The 21,488-nt window shown below is 40.4% G+C and overlaps 1 protein-coding gene across 3 annotated transcripts in view; it reads right to left on the bottom strand.

Annotated features, from left to right (window-relative positions):
• The window catches only part of tafa5a (TAFA chemokine like family member 5a), a 744,872-nt gene extending 723,618 nt beyond the window's left edge, over positions 1-21,254 (bottom strand). For all 3 annotated transcript variants that reach the window (XR_010977652.1, XM_068059142.1, XM_068059143.1), the window contains exon 1: positions 20,290-21,254. Coding sequence is in view for 2 of the 3 variants with exons in the window: in XM_068059142.1 (XP_067915243.1) it covers positions 20,290-20,392 (103 nt within the window). In the remaining variant the exon portion in view is untranslated. The remainder of the gene's footprint in view (positions 1-20,289) is intronic.
• Between the last annotated feature and the right edge of the window lie 234 nt (positions 21,255-21,488).

Genomic DNA, 21,488 nt, shown 5'->3' with positions numbered 1-21,488 from the left:
TTAAATCTTGGTGATAGGTTAATTTGCATTGGCAGGATGAGCTTCAAGGATATATCAATGGGCGGGGTGCGGGTGCGCTCAGCCAGTTTTTCCTCCACCAACCCAATGGCTGAGGCCAATTGTGGCACTTCTATTGCTTGGCTGATGTTCTTTTGCATCCATTTTCTCATTCAAAGGTCTGATGACAGTTTCTGTGCAATGGCACTAAAAAACTGAATTCCTTCATATATTGCCATATGTGGCAGAACACAATCCTTAATGCATAATTTGTTCAGACACAAATTGGCCATTTTGCCATCAAATCCCCATCCACGACAAACTAGCAATAAGGGAGTGACTACAAAGCAGTGCCCAGTGAGAACCCAAGCAGCAGCAGATCAAAATTGTTGAGATCATGCAGACTGTCACCACCTACTGATACAAGGTGAAAAAAACATCTGTGACATTTGCTTGCAGTTTTGTTATTAATGTAGCAATAGAATTGAAGTTGCAGTATTCTGCTCGAGATTCGCTTTCAAATTATAATGCTTTTTATTATCTGGAAGGAATTTATGAAGGAATTCCTTTCAAACTAAGATTACAAAAATAGAAAATTTTAAAAAAAATCAACATTTGTTAATTAAATCAAAAATTTCGAAAATATAAAATTAACTACGCTTCATCTGAGTTTCTAAATTCTAACAGCTGGTCTGCTTACGCATAACGTAATTAAAGTTATTGAAAAATATGTCATTTCATAGGAGATCTCCCCAAGAGAGAACAGTTTCTCTCCTTGCCTATTTTGCAGCTCTTCCTTTCTATTTTACTTTGGGCTCATGAACTGTAAATTTATTTTCATGTAGTTATTTTTGTGCTAGTAAATGAAACTGTTCATAAATTACAGTGGGAACAGTGCCTTACATACGACTGTAATGCCAAAATTCAACAGCTCATAGTCCCTCTTAAGATGGAATAAGTAGGGCCTGTTACAAGGGTGCAGATGGGAATGAATTCTACTCCTGGTCCACAAAAATCTTATCCCTTTGGAGACCCCTCCAGCAGTCCCTTTAAGGGCCACTGGTTAGGCCTCTCAATGGCAGAGGAATGAGTTTATTATGCACACTGCATGCTTCACCCATTTTTTTACATAGAATTTACAGTACAGAAACAGGCCACTCATCCCAACTGGTCTATGCCGGTGTTTATGATCCACACAAGCCTGCTCCCCCCTACTTCATCTAACCCTATCAGCATAACCTTCTATTCCTTTCTCCCTTATCTAGCTACCCCTATTTGCCTCAGTTACTTCATGTGATAGCAAGTTTCACATTCCAACCATTTTCTGGGGAATAAGTTTCTCCTCGATTCTTTATTGGATTTATCAGTAACTAACTCATCACAAGATCAGATTATACAATGGGATCTATCTTAATCTTAGGCAAACAACAGGTAGTCAGTGGATAAAGCACTGTCAATGCTGATACAAATTGACAGAAGTTTGGTGTTGCAGAGACCACCCAGTTGTACCTCAAAATTACAACCTGATCTTATACATGTCATAGGACCTTGATTTGCATATTACAAGTGGTCTCTCACCTGAAACAGGCAGGTGCTTGCTCCAGACATCCTTCTCAGGACCCTACCCAAGATGGTGGTTGGTGAAGTGCCAGGAAAAACATGGCTGTAAGTGACCCAGAGTTGTCTTCAGGCCACATCCAGATTAGGTGAGGAGGAGGCTTTTAAAAATGGTTCCAGAGAAATTTGGGTGACAAGATCAGATGTTCACTGAGCACTGAATCACAGATCTGATGGCACAGTGAGTACAGAATGACAAGATTGAATCAGTATTCTGAGGTAATACATTTTGGGAGGAAAACAAGAAATGGGGATGCACATTCAACTGAAAGACAAGGAATAAGGGTCTACTTTCAACTAAAAAACAAGGAATGGAGGTATACACACAATTGAAAAACAAATAATAATGGTGTACACACAATTAGAAAACAAGAAATGGAGGTGTACATTCAATTGACAAGGAATGAGGGTCTACCCTCAACTGGAAAACAAGGAATGGCAGTGTACACTCCATCAGAAAACAAGGAATGAGGATGTGCACTCAATTGAAAATAATGAATGGAGGTTTACACTCAATTGAAAGCAAGGAATGGCGGAATGCAAAGAACAATACAGCACAGGAATAGGCCATTCGGCCCTCCAAGCCCGCGCCGATCTTGAAGCCTGTCTAAACTAAAACCTTCTGCACTTCCGGGGTCCGTATCCCTCTATTCCCATCCTATGCATCTATTTGTCAAGATGCCTCTTAAACGTCGTTATCGTACCTGCTTCCACCACCTCCCCCAGCAGCAAGTTCCAGGCACTCACCACCCTCTGTGTAAAAAACGTGCCCCGCACATCCCCTCTAAGCTTTGCCCCTCACACCTTAAACCTATGTCCCCCCAGTAACTGACTCTTCCACCCGGGAAAAAGCTTCTGACTATCCACTCTGTCCATGCCACTCATAACTTTGTAAACCTCTATCATGTCACCCCTCCACCTCTGTCGTTCCAGTGAAAACAATCTGAGTTTATCCAACCTCTCCTCATAGTTAATACACTCCAGACTGGGCAACATCCCGGTAACCCTCTTATGTACCCTCTCCAAAGCCTCCACATCCTTCTGGTAGTGTGGCGACCAGAATTGCACGCAATATTCCAAGTGTGGCCTAACTAAGTTCTGTACAGCTACAGCATGACTTGCCAATTTTTACACTCTATGCCCAGACCGATGAAGGCAAGCATGCTGTTTGCCGTCTTGACTACCTTATCCACCTGCGTTGCCACTTTCAGTGATCTGTGGACTTGTATGCCCAGATCTCTCTGCCTGTCAATACTCCTAAGGGTTCTGCCATTTACTGTATACTTCCCACCTGTATTAGACCTTCCAAAATGCATTACTTCGCATTTGTCCGGATTAAACTCCATCTGCCATTTCTCCGCCCAAGTCTCCAACCGATTTATATCCTGCTGTATCCTCTGACAATCCTCATCATTATCCGCAACTCCACCAACCTTTGTGTTGTCCGCAAACTTACTAATCAGACCAGATACATTTTCCTGCAAATCATTTATATATCCTACAAACAGCAAAGGTCCCAGCACTGATCCCTGCGGAACACCACTAGTCACATCCCTCAAGGGCTTCGTCTGTTCCCAGCCTTCTAGCGCTTACGAATGTTTCCTTTTTCTTTTTGACTAGGCTCACAATATCCCTCGTTATCCAAGGTTCCAGAAACTTGCCAAACTTATCCATCTTCCTCACAGGAACATGCCGGTCCTGGATTCTAATCAACTGACGTTTGAAAGACTCCCACATGTCAGATGTTGATTTACCCTCAAACAGCCGCCCCCAATCTAAATTCTTCAGTTCCTGCCTAATATTGTTATAATTAGCCTTCCCCCAATTTAACATGTTCACCCGAGGCCTACTCTTATCCTTATCCCCATATACCTTAAAGAATTATAGTCACTGTTCCCGAAATGCTCCCCTACTGAAACTTCGACCACCTGGCCGGGCTCATTCCCCAATACCATGTCCAGTATGGCCTCTTCCCTAGTTGGACTATCTGCATATTGTTTCAAGAATCCCTTCTGGATGCTCCTCACAAATTCTGCCCCATCCAAGCCCCTAGCACTAAGTGAGTCCCAGTCAATATAGGGGAAGTTAAAATCACCCACCACTACAACCCTGTTGCTTTTACATCTTTCCAAAATCTGTCTGCATATCTGCTCCTCTATCTCCGCTGGCTGTTGGGAGGCCTGTAGTAAACCCCCAACATTGTGACTGCACCCTTCCTATTCCTGAGCTCTACCCATATTGACTCGCTGCACGACCCCTCCGAGGTGTCCTCCCGCAGTACAGCTGTGATATTCTCCTTAACCAGTAATGCAACTCCCCCACCCCTTTTACATCCCCCTCTATCCCACCTGAACCTTCTAAATCCTGGAACGTTTAGCTGCCAATCCTGTCCTTTCCCTCAACCAAGTCTCTGTAATAGCAACAACATCATAATTCCAAGTACTAATCCAAGCTCTAAGTTCATCTGCCTTACCTGTTATACTTCTCGCATTGAAACTAATGCACTTCAGACCACCAGTTCTGTTGTGCTCAGCAACATCTCCCTGCCTGCTCTTCCTGTTAGTTTTACTGGCCTTATTTACTAGTTCCCCCTCAGTTATTTCACCTGCTGACCTACTGCTCTGGTTCCCACCCCCCTACCACACTAATTTAAACCCTCCCGAGTGACGCTAATTTAAACCCTCGCAGCCAGGATATTTGTGCCGATATATTCAATTGAAAGCAAGGAATGAGGGTAGACACTCAATTAAATCAAGCAATGGGGGTGTACACTCAATTGAAAGCAAGGAATAACAGTGTACACTGAATTGGAAAATAAGGAATGGGGGCATACATTTAATGAAAAAATGGTGAGGGCTGTGGATGAACAGACAGACTTGAGCCTGGGTTTTCTGTAAAAAAAAAACATTTTTGGTGTAGAGAGGATCTGGAAATCAAATAGGGTGAAGAGGCTCATCTGCCAAAGCTCCACCCCAAAACATTGCCACTACAATTTCTCTCCCATGACCCTGAGCAGCCCACAGGAAGTGTTCCCCACTACAGTTATATGAAATAGGGGTGTGACTAACTGCCCCAAGATTTCCCTTTGTTTCTACCCATTTATCACTCCTGTAAATCATTGCCACTATAAAGGTGGTGGTGCTGAGTCTCTTTGGTGCCGCCTCCCCCCCAAATGGGAAGATTAAAGACAATACAAGAGTGCAATTCTGTAACACTGTTTTGGCTGGGAGTCATTTCCACTATTTAGAAGCTACAGTATCTGAGCATTTAAAGGCACTTTGTGAAAACTGTTGAAAGTTTAAAGATGTTTATAGTGAAATGATGGATTTTCCTCTGGGAATTCTAAAGAGGAAAATGATGAAGGAATGGAAGAGGAAAGAGAGCAAGGCTACATGCATTCAGGCAACATCTGTCTCACAGGAATACATACCACAACGTCTCCAGACCATTGGGAACCTATTCTGGATGTAACCTTTAACCAATGTCTGAGAAACTGTTCGCCCCCTCCACCAACCTGCCCCACCCCACCCTGCCACCTTTGGAGACCATGATAAAACTGTGCCCACAATTGAAACCCGATTTGTGGCCCTCTTTCCACCAGGAGCATTTCCTTGTCTGTGATTGTGAACAGCATTTAACTTTTATGCATCTGGATGTTTCCAGGCAGCCTTTAGGGACAATAGTCAAGTAAGTCAGTCAGCAGTGCATCACTGCATTAGACAGGTCACGGATGCCCTGTTGAGTAATGCCTCTGGGTTTGTTTGATTATGCACTGAACCAGCAAAGCAGACAGACTAGACAGGAGAACAGTGTAAGAAACCAGCAAAGTCATGGAGGATGAAGAGGTAAAGCAAGATTTTTGAGCCCTCAGTTAGAGTTATAGATTTTGTACCCTCCTATTACATGTGAGTTTTGTGTTTAAAGACTTAAAGACAAGCATGAAGGAACTTTAAAAAAAAAATCAAGATTTCTGTAACTGTACAGAAAATTTGGACAACTTTAATTCTAATTGTCCCAATTCCAAATGAAACATACCAGATCACTGTACTAACATAAATGGAACTAAGGTTTCATTGCAGAAACTGAAAACCCTCACAGGTCAAACTAAAGGTTTTGTTTCTCCAAATCAAAAATAGTGAAGTACCAGATCAAGACAGGCCCATATAAATTCCTTGTTGCAGTACATTCACTTTGCCATCTTGCATATATTACACAATTTGTATCTTTCCTATTTTCATTGGACTACTTGTCATATTCCTAACATTTCTCTGAGTGAGTATGGAATGCTATGCTTTTTTTTTAGAAAATATTACTTTCTTTCATATCCTGTGCTGCTAATTTGCAGAAATATTTTTGCTTTACTTTTGTGTTTCTCAAGTTGTGCAACATTTTCCTGACCTCTCAACATGTCCTCTGAGTGTTGGCTATTGAGTTTACATTCTCAGCTATGTAACTGCATGTATCTTGCCTCCTTTCCTTGTTGGACCTGTCCTCCTCCATCAAAGGTCCTGCCATTTATCTCACACAGTCCATTAAGATAATCACAGTCTGGTCACCAAAATGGGCTCTATGAGCTTTTTTATTGGCCCATTCCTCAACAGTTTTGGACAGCTGAATTCACAAACTTCTGAAAATTCCTACTGTTTAAGTGACTAATGAGCTATTTGAGAAACATTAAAGGAATTTATGATAAGTATGGCATGATTGGTTGATCTTTTAGGCTAACAGAATTCTATCGCACAAAATCATCCATTTCAAGATCACACTACTATTTTAAAAGCATGCCACGAAATAACTGCAGGATATGAAGAACTGGGAAATCAGGAACTTTGAGGATTGTGTGTGATTCCCATGGCACCCATTCTCCCACCATCGGCCCCATCAAACAAGGCTCCATGGTGGGACCTTACAAAATGTGCCCTATAGATTCACAGATTGTGATCAGAAGAGAAATGTTGAATCTCAAGATATGATCACAGAAACAAATACACAAACACTATGGGCTGAGTTTTCCCATTGGGATCAGGTACCCAATATCAGGACCACATGCGGGTCCCAAGCTCGCGTTTGTCGTCAAGGCACCCACTGGTGCAACATTATGCGAAGCAGGTTCCTAATTGGTTGCCTCCATATTAGTTGTCCAATTAAGGACGGCGAGCAGGTTCCCAAGGCGGGAGACCCAATGAGAGAACCTGCAGCCCCACTGGGAGAGATGGGTGCTGCTAAGGCAGAAAGTTGAGAATGAGGGCATCTCAAAATGGAGGTGCTCTTGGAAGCCTGCTAAAAATTTATAATTGGAGATGGCCCACAATTGTTAGGGCCATCAGTGTGGAGGAGAAACCGCTCCACAGGATTGCTTTTGGCTGCGCCTGTGGCCTTTTCATTCTTGCAGCTCATTCATTGGGCCAGTGAGAGGAGACACGAATGGCCCTTCGGCCGGGAGGCTGCCTCCAAGTTGCTGCTGGCCTCCGGACTCTGACGTCAGTAAAATGCTGTTGGCATTTGAAAATGGCCCCTGAGTGGGAACTTAATTGGCTTCCTGTCTCCATGAAGCAGGTTGCCAATTCCCATGGCAGCCTGCCCCTGAGAAACTAACCAGGAAGTGAGACAGTATTCCTCTTTTTTCCCGGCTTTCCCCCACCCCCCACCCCCCCCAAACCCATCTTCACAGGGATGGGAAAATTCCAGTCCACAAGAGCAGAATATCCCTTTCTGTCCTATATTCAGAATAGTCAAAGCTTATGAAATTATCTTCTTAGATATTTACACTATAAGGACATAAAAAAGAAATGGATTGTCTCAGGCATAACTGAAAGTACTGTTTACTAGAGTTACTTCCTGAATTTTATGCTGACCCTAAAAAGGTTGAAAAACAGGCAAGAATAGATCACTTCTAAAATAAAAACAAAAAGTGCTGGAAAATTCTCAGCAGGCCTGGCAGAATCAGTGGAGAGAGAAGCAAAGATAACATTTCAGGTCAGAGACCTTTCATCAGAACTTCTAAAGTGTTTATTTTGCAGCTAAGCATGAAAGCTGACCTTAAAAATTAACAAATGCTGAACAATAGCTTCAGAAAAAACAAATAAAAACTACCCCCCCCCCCCCACCACCCCACTGCACCCCCCCCCCCCCTCACTCACCGCAAAACAAAATAAACCAAGATCTCAAACTTGATCATTGGCATGAAAACAAATAGTTACTTAGTCTTTTGGGTAATCTCTTGTCCTCAGCACCTAGGGAGCTGATCACCAGTCAGTAGTGGAATTTGCCTGATTTCCATCCCATCCATTTCAATGTCATTATTTTTTTTTTCTTTTCTGAATACCATGCAATCATCAGAGAAGAGCTTATTTCTGACCTTATGATGGAGGGAAGATCACTGATGAGGCATACATAAATTCCAAAAGCTTAAAAATAATGACCTGGTAGAGTTTGTTGTTCATTATCGAGGACACATTCAGATCTCAAGACTAGGATAAAAATTGTTGAAGACTTGGAGTGACTCACCCATTAGAGCAGCCTACGATACAAGGGCCAAAAGGGTAAGAAGGGTAGAAAAGGTACAAAAATGTATAACAAAAACAAGAAATGCTGGATTCACTCAGCAGGTCTGGCAGCATCTGTGGAAAGAGAAGCAGAAGCAGAAGAAGAGATACAAAAATGTATCACTGGCACTTCCTTCCCCAGTTCAAGATGGCACAGCTCCTTCTTGCTCCCCAATAGCTCTTGCTGGTACTCTTCCCCCCAACCTGCCGCCAGCACCACCCCCACCCCTGCTGCTGCCCCAATTCACATTGATACTCTATTACCCATCCTCCTCACCATTCCCTCTCAATTAATGCTGGCACTTGCCTTTCTCTCCCAATCAAAAGTGCCACTTCCAGCTGCTTCTCTTCTCTCAGCAATGCCCATTGTCCAACCTTTTCCCTCTCCTCTTCATTACCATCCATTGCCTCCTCTCCTCCCCGTCCGCACCGCCCCCCCCCCCCCCCCCCCCACCGCTTTGCCATCAAAATGCTATCCATTTCTTCTCTTCCCTCTCTGCCTCTCTGATAACTCCTCATTGTGATTCCTGCTCAGGTCCTGCTCCTCCTGCTAATAAAAAATATTCCAGCCACTGCATCAAAAGCTCTCTTGCTTTTGTGAGAATTTCTTTCTTTGGGCCTCCTTATCTCGAGAGACAATGGATACGCGCCTGGAGGTGGTCAGTGGTCAGTGAGAATTCCTACCTACATTATGCAGCAGCTGTTAGCAGCAGGATTCTAGTTTAGAGTTGGGCTGATGGGTTTATGCTGTGTTTTGCCAGCAAATGTTGACTTTGCCGCTAAAACATAGGTTGTCAGCATGAAACACTGTTGGTTGTTGTGTTTGTAAGATTTATTTAAGACTTATTCTAATGCAGTGATAAAAATATTATGCCTCTATCTATGAAATGCACATGGTATCCACACCATTGATGGATCAATTGCTTGTTCAGTGTGATTAACTATAACATTTAATGTTTACTTTTAAGTTACAAAGTCACAGAAATATATAAGTGAAAGATTCGGAAAAGCAATCTTAGAACTATTTGGATGATGACTGCAAAGTTCTAAATGCAGAATGAAATCTATATTGAATTAACTTTAATATCATTTATTCCTTTGCATTATATATCAATAATATGCAGTGGCTCTTAATGTAAATAGCCTCAGTAGTTATCTGAAAAATTACCCTGTCACTTTTGAATTAATTTCAGTGCTTTAATTTACAATTCCTGCTAGTCAGTTATTTTTTCAAATGTATTAAAAGAAACCTAAGTAATAAATGATCTGCTAAGTATATTTGAAATGTTTTTCATCCATGTTCGCATTCATATTTTTCTTCTATAGGAGTATCTCAGTCCCTCACTCACCAGCACTTTGACTCTGACTGCATCTGTCCCTTTCATACATCCATACAAACATATTTTACATCGGCTTTATTTACTTCAGGAAATAGGTACATTATTTTAATGGAAGATAATTATACCCTGAATAAATAGCAACCTTCTGTAAGCAACTCCAAAAAGTGCATCAAAATCTTCCTTTGCTACTTAGGCTGGAGAAACACATGTCATGCCATCCATCATAAGAAACACATGAACTTCTGACAGTTCAGCTAAAACAACATGAAACAACCATAATGTGGGGAATCACAGCAGCATACACAGGTACAATTACCATTTATCAAAACTAGTTTCAGGGTCAGGCTCAAGCCACTTTTAAACATACACTACCTGTCGCAATATATCATGCAAATGTACATCATGGAGACAATATAGGATAGCACATCTGAAGACAATTACCGGTAAAAAGAGTTGTTAATGTGATGTCAGGATATACCTATAACATGTTGATGTGTTATTGCAGCATCCAATCTCATACACATCACACAGCAAGGGAATTGAATGAAAAATGCCTCAGCAGATGTATTATGTTAAAAGATGTTTTTCATCTTTAAGATGCTCTTCAGCTGAAGAGAACACAAGGGACTTTGTCGAGGAGCTGCTATAATTGAAACTGTCTTTCAAAAAAAATACTTATGAAAAGTAGAACGAACTGAACTTGCAAATGTCAGATAAACAAAATTATACATGCCTTACTCTTAATAATTCACCAGTTAGAGACACACAAACTCAGGTGAAATAACTCAAATCTTATAATTCCTATAACCCATACAGATATCATTGTTTATAGTAAAATCAGCATATGAAACACTTACCTGATATCTTATAGCTGTATAAAACTCTAGTTAGGCCACAGCTGGAGTACTGTGTACAGTTCTGGTCACTGCACTATAGGAAGGGTATGATTGCAATGGAGGGGGTGCAGAGGAGATTCACCAGGATGTTGCCTGGACTGGAGCATTTCAGCTACGAAGAGAGACTGGATAGGCTAGGGTTGTTTTCCTTAGAGCAGAGAAGGCAGAGGGGGGGGCCTGATTGAGGTATACAAAATTATGAAGGGCATTGATAGGATAGATAGGAAAAACCTTTTCCCTTAGTGGAGGGATCAATAACCGGGGGCATAGATTTAAGGTAAGGGGCAGGTGGTTTAGAGGGGATCCGAGGAAAATGTTTTCATTCAGAGGGTGGTTGGAATCTGGAATACACTACCTGAAGGGGTGGTGGAGGCAGGAACCCTCACAACATGTAAGAAGTTTTTAGATGAGCACTTGAAACACCATAGCATACAAGGCTACAGACCAAGTGCTGGAAAATGGGATTAGGTGCTTGATGGCCAGCAAGACACAATGGGCTGAAGGGCCTGTTTCTGTGCTGCATAACTCTATGACCCTGTGACTTATCAAAGATATGTATTAATTTGTATTTGAATAGAAAGAGTAATTCAATAGCAGAATTTAAAGGGTTAAATAGTTTCTCCGATTATTACCTTGGTTATATCTTAATTCAGTCGGCGGTTATTTAACAAAATTATTATATTCCTTGATAATATGCCAAGAAATCCCTCATAGCTGCTCCTGCTATACTGAGTTCTTTTACTGAAAGTGCAGTAGAAATGTATGTAAACAGGATTCCTGGTGCATTTCAAGTGAAATAACACTGGCAAAGCAGTAGCAGCTCCAAAGAGTTTCCCTCTCCTTTCTATTTTAGTTTTAGATCAATTCTTTATTATCTTTCATCAGCAATCTATGCACCACAATCCAGATTCACCATTAATCTACGCACCACAATCCAGATTTCGGGGTAATGTAACAAACAGTCACTTTCATGTGTGCCACATATCTCCAAGTGACTGCTTGGTAAACCTGTTGAGCCTGCTCTGCCTTTCAATTAGATCATGGCTGATCTGTACATCAACTCCATTTACCTGCCTTAGGTTCATATCCCTTGATACCCTAACCTAACAGAAATCTATCAATTTCAGAAACAAAAACAAGAAATGCTGGAAACACTCAGCAGGTCTGGCAGCATCTGTGGAAAGAGAAGCAGAGTTAACGTTTCGGGTCAGTGACCCTTCTTTTTTTTTATTTGTCAGTTCCGAAGAAGGGTCACTGACCCTAAACGTTAACTCTGCTTCTCTTTCCACAGATGCTGCCAGACATGCTGAGTGGTTCCAGCATTTCTTGTTTTTGTTTCAGATTTCCAGCATCCGCAGTATTTTGCTTTTATCTATCAATTTCAGACCTGAAAGCTCCAATTGTCCCAGTATTTACAGGCTTATGAGGCAGAGAATTCCCGACTTCTGCGACAATGAATGTGGAAAAAGTGCTTCCTGATGTCCCTCCTAAATGGTCTAGTTGTAATTTAAAATTAGGTCCCCTTGTTCTTCATTTCCCCAATCAGAGGAAATAGTTTATTTTTTTCTATCCTATCGAATCCCTTTCTCTTTTTAAACACATGCACAGATGTATACTTCTGTGGTAGAGGAAAGAATCCCTTTCCAACAGTTTTACATCCCTAACCCAGATGGTTCAATCAAGCTGTTTAACTCAATCACATTTCTATGATAAATGTGAGTATTAATGTTAGTTAACACTTGGATTTGAAACTAAGGTTATCCGGTTGCAAGTCTGAACATTGCATTTACCTGGCAGCTCACCATCACCTTATCAAGGGCAATTAGGGGTGGGCAATAAATGCTGGCCTATCCTGCGATGCCCACATCCCATGAATGAATTAAGAAAGTTCATGTTCAACTGTCTGAAATACTCAATCACAGAAGAACCTGGCAATCTAATTCTGAGAGTATTAGCATAAGTTGATAACTCTCATGCTAATTATCCTAAGCCTTCTGTAACTAATAAGAATAATTTTATTAATCTACTTTTAAAAAAATCAGGCTATGTTAAATTAACATATTTGCACCATAACCACATATAAGATACATACAGGACTGACTGTAAATTTCTAGAATAAAATTCCAAAGCAAATACACTTACCAAAAATTTCACTGTTAACATAACATTTTAAATATGGTCAGTGCTCAATCATATAATTAGATCACTGAAAAAAGCAAAGATTAACAAGCCACATATTACCAATTATACTATAATAGGCAGTATTTTCTAATTCACCTGGCATACTCATTTGAAATGTTGAATTTAAAATTTAAATTGTACTTGCTACAGTCCTGTAGATAAAGAACATACCTAGTTACTGCTAACTCTCATTCTAGACAACCTATATTTGGAAATAAATTCAACTCTGTAGTTAGAGGTTTAGAGAATTTTAAAAAGTTAAATTTTAAAATGGTAACTTTACTGTGTTTAAACATTTACATCTTGACTGTTCTTGCCACATATGGCATACTAGAATCTTAGAGGAGGGCATAGGAAACATTATCAATTGAAAAAAAGACCTGTCTATAATATACTAACAATTTTACATCTGTGTGTATTTCTTGTCTACTTTCTGTCCATTATAAATTCCTATGTCTACACATAATGGAAATTATCTACGCAGACCTGTCACTTGTAATTACACCCTCCTGCCAGTTGAGGCATTGTGAGGCTACCACTGGTGAAGGGTATCAGTACCCTGAGACAAGTTCACGTAAGCAATTTTCATAATAAATATGGACAATGGAATTTTTAACAGAATATAACAATGAAGGAATGCATGACTTTAAAAGAGGGACTGAATTATGCCTGTACGTCTTGATCCAATTATCACTAGTCTCTAAAGCTGTTTCACCTGAAGGTTAGAATTGATCTTCACTCCCCATGTGCAATGCCTTCAGAGATCAACTCAGAAGAAAAATAACTGAAGATACCAGTTACACCCTCAACACATACAAGTTAGGGCAATTGGAGAAAAGAAGATCTAAGTAAAATGTTTCTTTATCTGGAAATGAAGGAGTCAAACCATAACTCACACTGCCGATCTACGCTGTTGATCAGTCCAAATATAAACTCTGGAAAAATCATTTGTTGCTTATGCCAAGAATATAGATTGGAAAACACCAAACTGGATTGCTTCCCCAATGACTTTCAGGCCGGTAATGATACAGTTCAAAAGCATTCAGCAGTGACCACAAATCTTACACATTTATCTGCTTTCTACCAAGAATTAATAGTGTATAAGGACATCATTATACATTTGTTAGATTATTACAATCTAACAAATAATTCAGGCTTTAATTTTTTGCAGTATGTTTCACATTGTGGGTATATTCTATTATGTAATACCTGAAATGTACAAACTTCAACCTAAAGGTGACAATAAAAAGATTTGGAGAGGCTACTCACAATAAGTCTGCTTAATTAATGACCAAAGTTTAGACACAGATTTTTAACACTGTGAACATGCTGTACTATTACAAGCACAAATGGACACATTAATACCTTTTTATACACATCAATAATTCATGGCAATCACTTTTTCCAAGAGTATTTTTTCTTGGTAGTAATTACTGCCATTGTAGTTATTTACCCAAGAGGAAAAAAAATTGGAAATACCCATGATTTGGGAAGTAGTTAAGCTATTAATCAGAACTGTATATAATTAAATATCATCCAGCAGCAATACCACCATACACCAATAAAAGCAACAATTTATCATTATTATTACCACTGGCCAAATCTATACAGCAATATAAATGTTAATGTTGAATATATCGGGAGCTTATACGTTATGGTAAGTCAACTTCTCAGACAGATTTAACAAAACTAATCACTTTCAGTTGTCCTTTTATGCAATTTCGACCAAATGCAAATTAAACAAAATTAATCACACAAAAAAGCGCACAATAAATAAACACATGCTACCAGCTTGAGTAGCTCTGTAAAGTCATTGAAGAATATACAGGTAAATAATTTCACACTCTGTGAAAACAGTGTGAAGTGCATGTGCAGTATTAACATCAATTATTTCACAAACACTGCCAGTGCTGAAAATAATGATAAAACACTGATTTCAAGTTTAAATTCCACATGCTATTATTAAAACATATTTAATAGGGAACATAACAGTGAACCATTAAAAGAAGCATTTTTTCACTCCAGGTTTTATGCTCACTATATCTGTTGCACAATAAAGTAGTTAATATTTATTAATGATCATAAAGTCTGTTTTTGTTTTGTTTTTGTATTTTATTTTCCCCCCCAATTTAAATACTCCACCTAAGCATTACCATTCCTGAATTGTTCAGGGACAGGGTAGAAGCCTGCTCCAAATCTCTGTCAATGCTGCTCTTAATTTGGTAATTAGGAGCTAATGGTAGCCTCATGTTACTGAGCTGTCCTCCCATTGAGAATGCACATAGTCTTGGTATTATATCCAAAGACAGAGATGAAATTTAGAACTCTCTGCACGACAAATTGTGGCTGCAAGCCCATACAGCACCATTCTGCGGCACAATGGATTGATGCTCCACGTGCCACTATGCAACTATGTTTATACCTCATTGTATTCTTTAGTCAACAGAGCAGAAAATGTGCACTGTGGAAGTATATGCAATGGATGATATATTTACCAAATGGTGCTTTTCTTTTCTTACATCATTATCAGCACGATGTCAGAACAAAAACTTTACTAAATAGCTAAAAAGTGATAACCATCCACACATATGCTGACCGTACTAAGGCAGCAACATTTTAAATCACAAGATAGATTCAGATGAATAAGGTATTATGTGCATTTTTTCTAATCCTTTTTGAGTGTCAACCTTATCATCTTTCTATTATAGTGTTTAGCTTTTTTCTTAGTGAGTATAATGTCCTGAGATTTAACATTGATCACTGACTTAACAGTCAACACCATGTTCCAATTCTATATTAAATGTATTGCTATTTCACGAGGTGCACAGGACCAACTGATATTATTTTGAAATTGAATCTAAAGCTTGGGTTGATGCCCTGGTAAATCGTGGCTGCAAACCCAAACAGCACCATGACATTAGGAGATACACTTTTTGAGGTGATAGGTGAGCATTTTGTTGAAACTGAGAAAAAGAGAAAGGAAAAGAAAGACTTTGCATTTATTTGGTACCTTTCGTGTCCATCAGACATCTCAAAGCACTTAAGAGCCAATGAAGTACATTTGATGTGTAGTCATTGTTGTAATGTAAGAAATACGGCAACCAATTTGCACATAGCAAACTCACACCAACAGCAAACAGCAATGTAATAATAACCAGATAAACTTTCTTCTGTGATGTTGCTTGACGGATAAATATTGGCCAGGATACTGGGGATAGCTCCCTTGCTCGCCTTCAAAATAGTGCTGTAGGATCTGTTATATCCACTTGAGAGGGCAGACAGGGTCTCAGTTTAATATCTCATCTGAAAGACAGTACCTCTGACAGTGCAGCACTCCCTTTGTATTACACCAAAGTGTCATCCTTGATTTTTGTGCTCAGATCCTGGAGTGGGACTTGAACCCACAACCTTCTGACTCAGAGACAAGAGCAACAGCTAACACTTTCTATTTGGTGCTTTCAAACCAAACATAAGATGCTAATTGTAGGCATTCAAAATGGAAATCTTTCATTTTCTAACACTAACATCCTCACTTTGATGAGTATAAACATTTTTAATGAATCTTTTGGTGCAAATGATTCCATTTTCATGACTGTATAGTTGCAAAAAGTCTGAATAAAATTAATTGTTTAAATCAATTCCCTCATCCAGATACTTTGGCTACCATCTTTATCACTAGGAATGGCAAAAATCAGAATCAGCCAATCATGTGTGTCACTGCCTTACATACTTCATCAAAGAAATGGGGTCAGGGTGCAAGTTGGTAAGAATATACAGAAAAAATAAACACATATTGTCAGTGCATACTAAACTGAAGTCTTGTTTCTTCAATAAAATATATTTTTTATGATATGGTCATTTTTACATACTTTTTTTGGCAAAATGTTAGAGGTAAAATTGTAATGTGGACAATTAGAGTAGCAATTATTCCAGATGAATGCATACAGTTTGTTAGGTGTTATGTATATCACTGTCAGGAAGAGGTATTTTAAAAGGGCCTGTTTTACGCCATCATGATGTTAGTTGACAGAAACAGACATTCACTGAGGTAAAAGCACATGTATGCCTTCTGAAACATTGCATCAGTAGCATATCAACATGATTATATGGACTAGAGGTATCACTGTAAAACAGTTCCTTCTATCGACCAGCTGGTTACGTGGGCGGTTAATGCAGTAAGGGTGCTCTGAGGCAGAAAATGCACTGACACAGTCATTGCATGTAAACACACTGTGTGTTTGTTGTTAAGCCAGATTAAACTAATTACATTGGGGATAAACAACTTGGCTGATGTCATAAATTCTGGGATTGAACCTTGAATAGTGTACACAGACATCCAAATCACTGTGTTACAGTCATTAACATAATTAGTTTTTGTTTTGTTGGCTATATTTAAATGTTAAAGGGTTTTTAGTCATTCCCGGGGCTGTATTAGCTGTCATGCATCCTATGTAACTTTGACAGAAAAAGGGTTGTTTAAATATACAAAGATGCTGTTAGTTCAGAGTCATAATGAAGCAAGGGGACCAGAGGAGAGGTTTTAACTGAAAAAATATGTATTCAGTTATACATGAGGGCACATTGGTTAGCACTGAACTGGAGCCTTGAAAGGTTCTACATGTTTGTTTAGAACAGCGATAATCCAGACAAATGCCATTCATACAACATAACCTACTAGTCCATTTTAGCTCCATTTTGTAAATGTATTAATAATTCACAATTAATTAGGGAACTCCATACGCTTGATAGACAAGTGAATATAGTAAACTAAAGTAAAAAAGACTGATGAAACTATTGTTTATCTTGTTTCCTTCCTATTCCTCATTGCAATTTGTAGGTTGATTTAGTTTTAACATACACAAGAGTATTTTGATTGTACTTTCTTTCAGCGCCTCATTGTTTATGCATCAAATACTCCTGATCTACCCTGAACAGCCTTAATAAATCTAGTCAAGGAACTATTACCATTTTCTGATTTTTATAGGCATCTGTAAAGCTCACGGGAACAACGCTCCCTATTATTTCACACAGATATGACCTCAGCTCTTCTAAGACAGATCTGAACTCAACCACTTGAAAACTATCATTTAAACCTGCACTGTGTCCCTATAGTAACAGGAAAAAGGTGCACTTTTAAATCCAGCCAGTGGAAGGCATCAACGGCTCCCTCATTTATTGAGAAGATACCTGGTTTCTGGTAGCAAAATCTGCTGCCACCAATTAAACTGGCGTGTTCATGCAAAACACTGGAAAATGCATGTTGGTGTTCAACGAACAGAGATGCCCCAGATTTTTGTTCGGCTGCATAACTAGGTAACCTCATCCAACGATCAGAAAACGATCTTAACTTTTGCTGCCATCCCCGTCATCTCTTGCGATGACTATTTCCCTCTATTCTATACAGACTGTGCCATTCTCATGTGTCACTGAATTACACAGGCAGCTGGAATGTTAAGCGCATGGGCATCCAATGACTTTCCCCTTATTTCAGCCTGGTTGGGGACGGGGAGGTCACAGCGTTTAAATATGGGACAATGTCCACTGCCTCTCAACTTTCACTCGCAACAGCGGCTTTTTTTTTTACAGCCAGTCTGGTTAGGCACGCAGCAGAAATTGAATATGTCATTTAGTAGGATGTTAACTTATTTTTATTTATCTACAGCCCACTGCGCTCCTGTTGGAATTAACTGAATTTAAACGTTGACTGAGAATCGCAGATCTGAAAATAAATGCCAGTGACATTTAAGCGGAGGAGACTGACTGGAGACTGGGATGTGTCCCTGCGGTCAATTGATAGATGCAGCAATTGTTCCTTATTTCTTCGGATTAAATTGTTATTCATATCAAAGGCGAGTGAAACTGGTGCATTGCCCATTCTGATTTCAGGGAAGATTTATGCATGTATTGTAAAAAAAAATAAAGCACATTCACAGAGACCGCTCTATAGTCTGTGATCCAAAGTAAAATAATCCCGTTTCGCCCCATCACAGTACAATCCAAATGTAAATACTAATAAGTAAATACTGGATTTTACTGAGCCACAATTGTAACCATTTCCCCGCCGTGCTCCACGATTTAAATTCTCTCAGTCAAACCCAGCGCAGAACCAACTGCACGTTCGCTTTTTGTCGTGTACAGTTTGCATTGGAGACTAAGAGATTTTGTTCCAGTCTGCTTTATCGGCATCCAGCGCAGCTCTCAAACTCTGCCCGGCTTCATGTTCAAATGATTTGCATCAGTCGCTCATCTCAGTCTGGCGCTTAATGTTAAATCAAACGTACACGCTTCGAGCCTACTGACTTAAAAAGTTATCTACAAATATGCACACAATTTATGGTAACAAGAGGCCTGTTTTCAGAAAAGTATATGTTGGCAACTGTCAACACACCTCAGAGCTGACATTCTGAGCTGGACAGGTACAACAGCTTTTCTAACAGGGATAAGCTGTAGCTAAACTGGCGACCGGGCTAAATACTGGAAGATTTCATTCTCCAATCTTTGCAAGAGATGGTATAATTTCCTCATCTATGGCCCTGCCATCCCTGTATACATTGATGGTCCTTATTTACTACAGACAGATGGGCTTTCTGGAAGGAAGGTTTCCATTATATGTTAAATGTCTGCTTTCATCCTCAGAAGCAAAGGGTGTCTGCACTGCTTGATGAAACGGAGCAGCGCGTTCGCATAAACTGTGAAGGATTGCAGAAAAAAGGAGCCCATGGAACGAGGGCTGAAAGTGCTTCCAATCATTCGAGTGAATGTTGGAGGAGATGGAAGCCGCGCACGGTTGCAATGAATGGAACTGGAACTAAATGCAGCAGGTTCCTAAACACTGACCAGGGTCCAGTCAAAGATCCAATCTGTTTACATGGTGCTTACAAAAACCTACCACAGGCCTGGTTTAACCATTTAATAACGTCAGTGTGCATTCACTGTGAAAAGTTCCAATTATTTTAAGCATGTTTTAAAGCGCATTAAATAGTACATTTTAACAATGCCACGTCACCTAGATTTTAAAATCAAACCATACGTTTCCTAACAACCCCATTTAAAAGAGTAAGGACTTCAGTTAAGATTGTCAGAAGCCCATTTCTACCCATTGAGAGGCTTGTCAACCTCACAAATTCGGCAATCTCCGTGGCCCTGTAACATCACCATTTGCCTGTATTTATAAAAATCGGAAATTAATTATTATTCTCCGCGCACTTGACGGGGGCGTCTGTCAACTTTTGAAGTTCTGATCTAATACCAGGATTGGTGAATTCGTGTTCATGATGGAACTGATAAAGTGGAAGATATGGCAGTTGGACCGGCAAAGGGTTTACTGTTATTCTCTGCTACGGTAAATATGCGCCGCATGCCAGAGTTAATTCATTCCGACAAACCACATATAAGATTTTGCGTGAAATCTGAATTCCACGCCGTTGAGGATTGATCTGAGTTGTGTGAATGCGAGTTGTCATTCGAACATCACACTCAGATAATCACATCAGCGCTCCAGCACCTCGGTTGACTTAAGTTTTCCTCTAGGTAGACAGATCAATACACAACTTGCGTACAATTGTGCACTTCAGCAATGTCTGACCCTCGGCATTGAGTTGTTGTGGATCTTCTCCAAGGACATGCAGGAAACCCGGGTTTTATCATTAATATCTAATATAAAACCATTTGTCGACTAATCGGGCATCGCAACCAAATAAAAACTGTACTCACTGCAGTATGCGATTAAGAGACTCGCCAGAATCATGACTGCCCAGAAAGTTGAGGACATGCTCGGCCAAGTGTTGGCCTCCTTACGGCTGCTTGATGGAGCCATGGGAGGGGGGTTCTCTCAGTTCGGGTTCACCAACCAATTCTCCTCTCCACTGAGGGCCTTCGGTCTCGGTGTAATCCCTAACAGGGACATTTCCCCGCTGCAGGATGGCTACTCAGCATCCCTGCCGAGTTGCACGAACCATTCCCTCCAGAATTCCCACCTCTGACTTGGAGTTACACTTCCTTCTTCGGTGTTCAACGACAGTCAGCTCCGAGCGAGGCGGCTACGCTGCCACGGTGCTTTGTCTTTAAAATGATAGCAATACCTGTAACTGATTCCTTGAGATTATTTTATTCACATCTATTCAAACTCCTTGGTGATGAGAAGGATTTATCATTGACGAGAGAGAGAGAGCGAGGGAGCCACAGGACTTGGCTGCTTGCAGCTCAAGGAGTTCTAGCTAGGTGACACTTTTTGTAGACGGAAACCTTATTAAACATCCCAAGACGCTGGGGGCCGAAAAGCAGCTCCGTGATGACAGTGACTTGTAACTCCCCTTTAAAGAGATCAGTTTGGAACCAGAGATAGAGAGAGAGAACGCGAGGTTTATAACACCGGCTTTGAAACGGAGAGAGCCTGCTTCCCGAGGATGGCGACACACACTGGGAACAGAGAGAGCAGAAGCACACCAGCAGTGTACAAGAAAATATCCATCCAGCAACTGATGTGGGGGGCCCCTTGCCAACACCTCCAGCCGAGATGAAGCCCCAGTTGCCCAGACGTGTTCGCAGCTCAGTCACTGCGCTGCCTTGTTCCTTCAAGTGACCCCCGAGGGACGGCGATGATCCAAAGTTTTCCAGGTGTTTCAGGAGGGCTCTTGTCTAACACTAACACTCAAGTCTTCCCGGCTGGAGCGGAAAATTCAAGCCTCTCGCAGCGTCTGACGCAGCCAAGTCTTAAAGCAAGGATCTACTGTCCTCGAGCACACTCACAAACGTCGCCGAGGGTAAGACTGGAAATGATCATTTCAAACACTTTTTTAAAAGCAAAGCACCATTCGATGCAAACATTTAAATCGCATTTAATATACATTGCAATTAAAGGTGGGAGCTGGATTCCGGGAGCTTTGGGAGACAGGTCTTTTCATATTTTGCAG

The sequence above is a fragment of the Heterodontus francisci genome, chromosome 27 (assembly GCF_036365525.1).
Source record: "Heterodontus francisci isolate sHetFra1 chromosome 27, sHetFra1.hap1, whole genome shotgun sequence".
Lineage (NCBI taxonomy): Eukaryota > Metazoa > Chordata > Chondrichthyes > Heterodontiformes > Heterodontidae > Heterodontus > Heterodontus francisci.
Note: the sequence above shows the minus strand (reverse complement) of the source record. Positions and strands in the feature narration are given on the sequence as shown.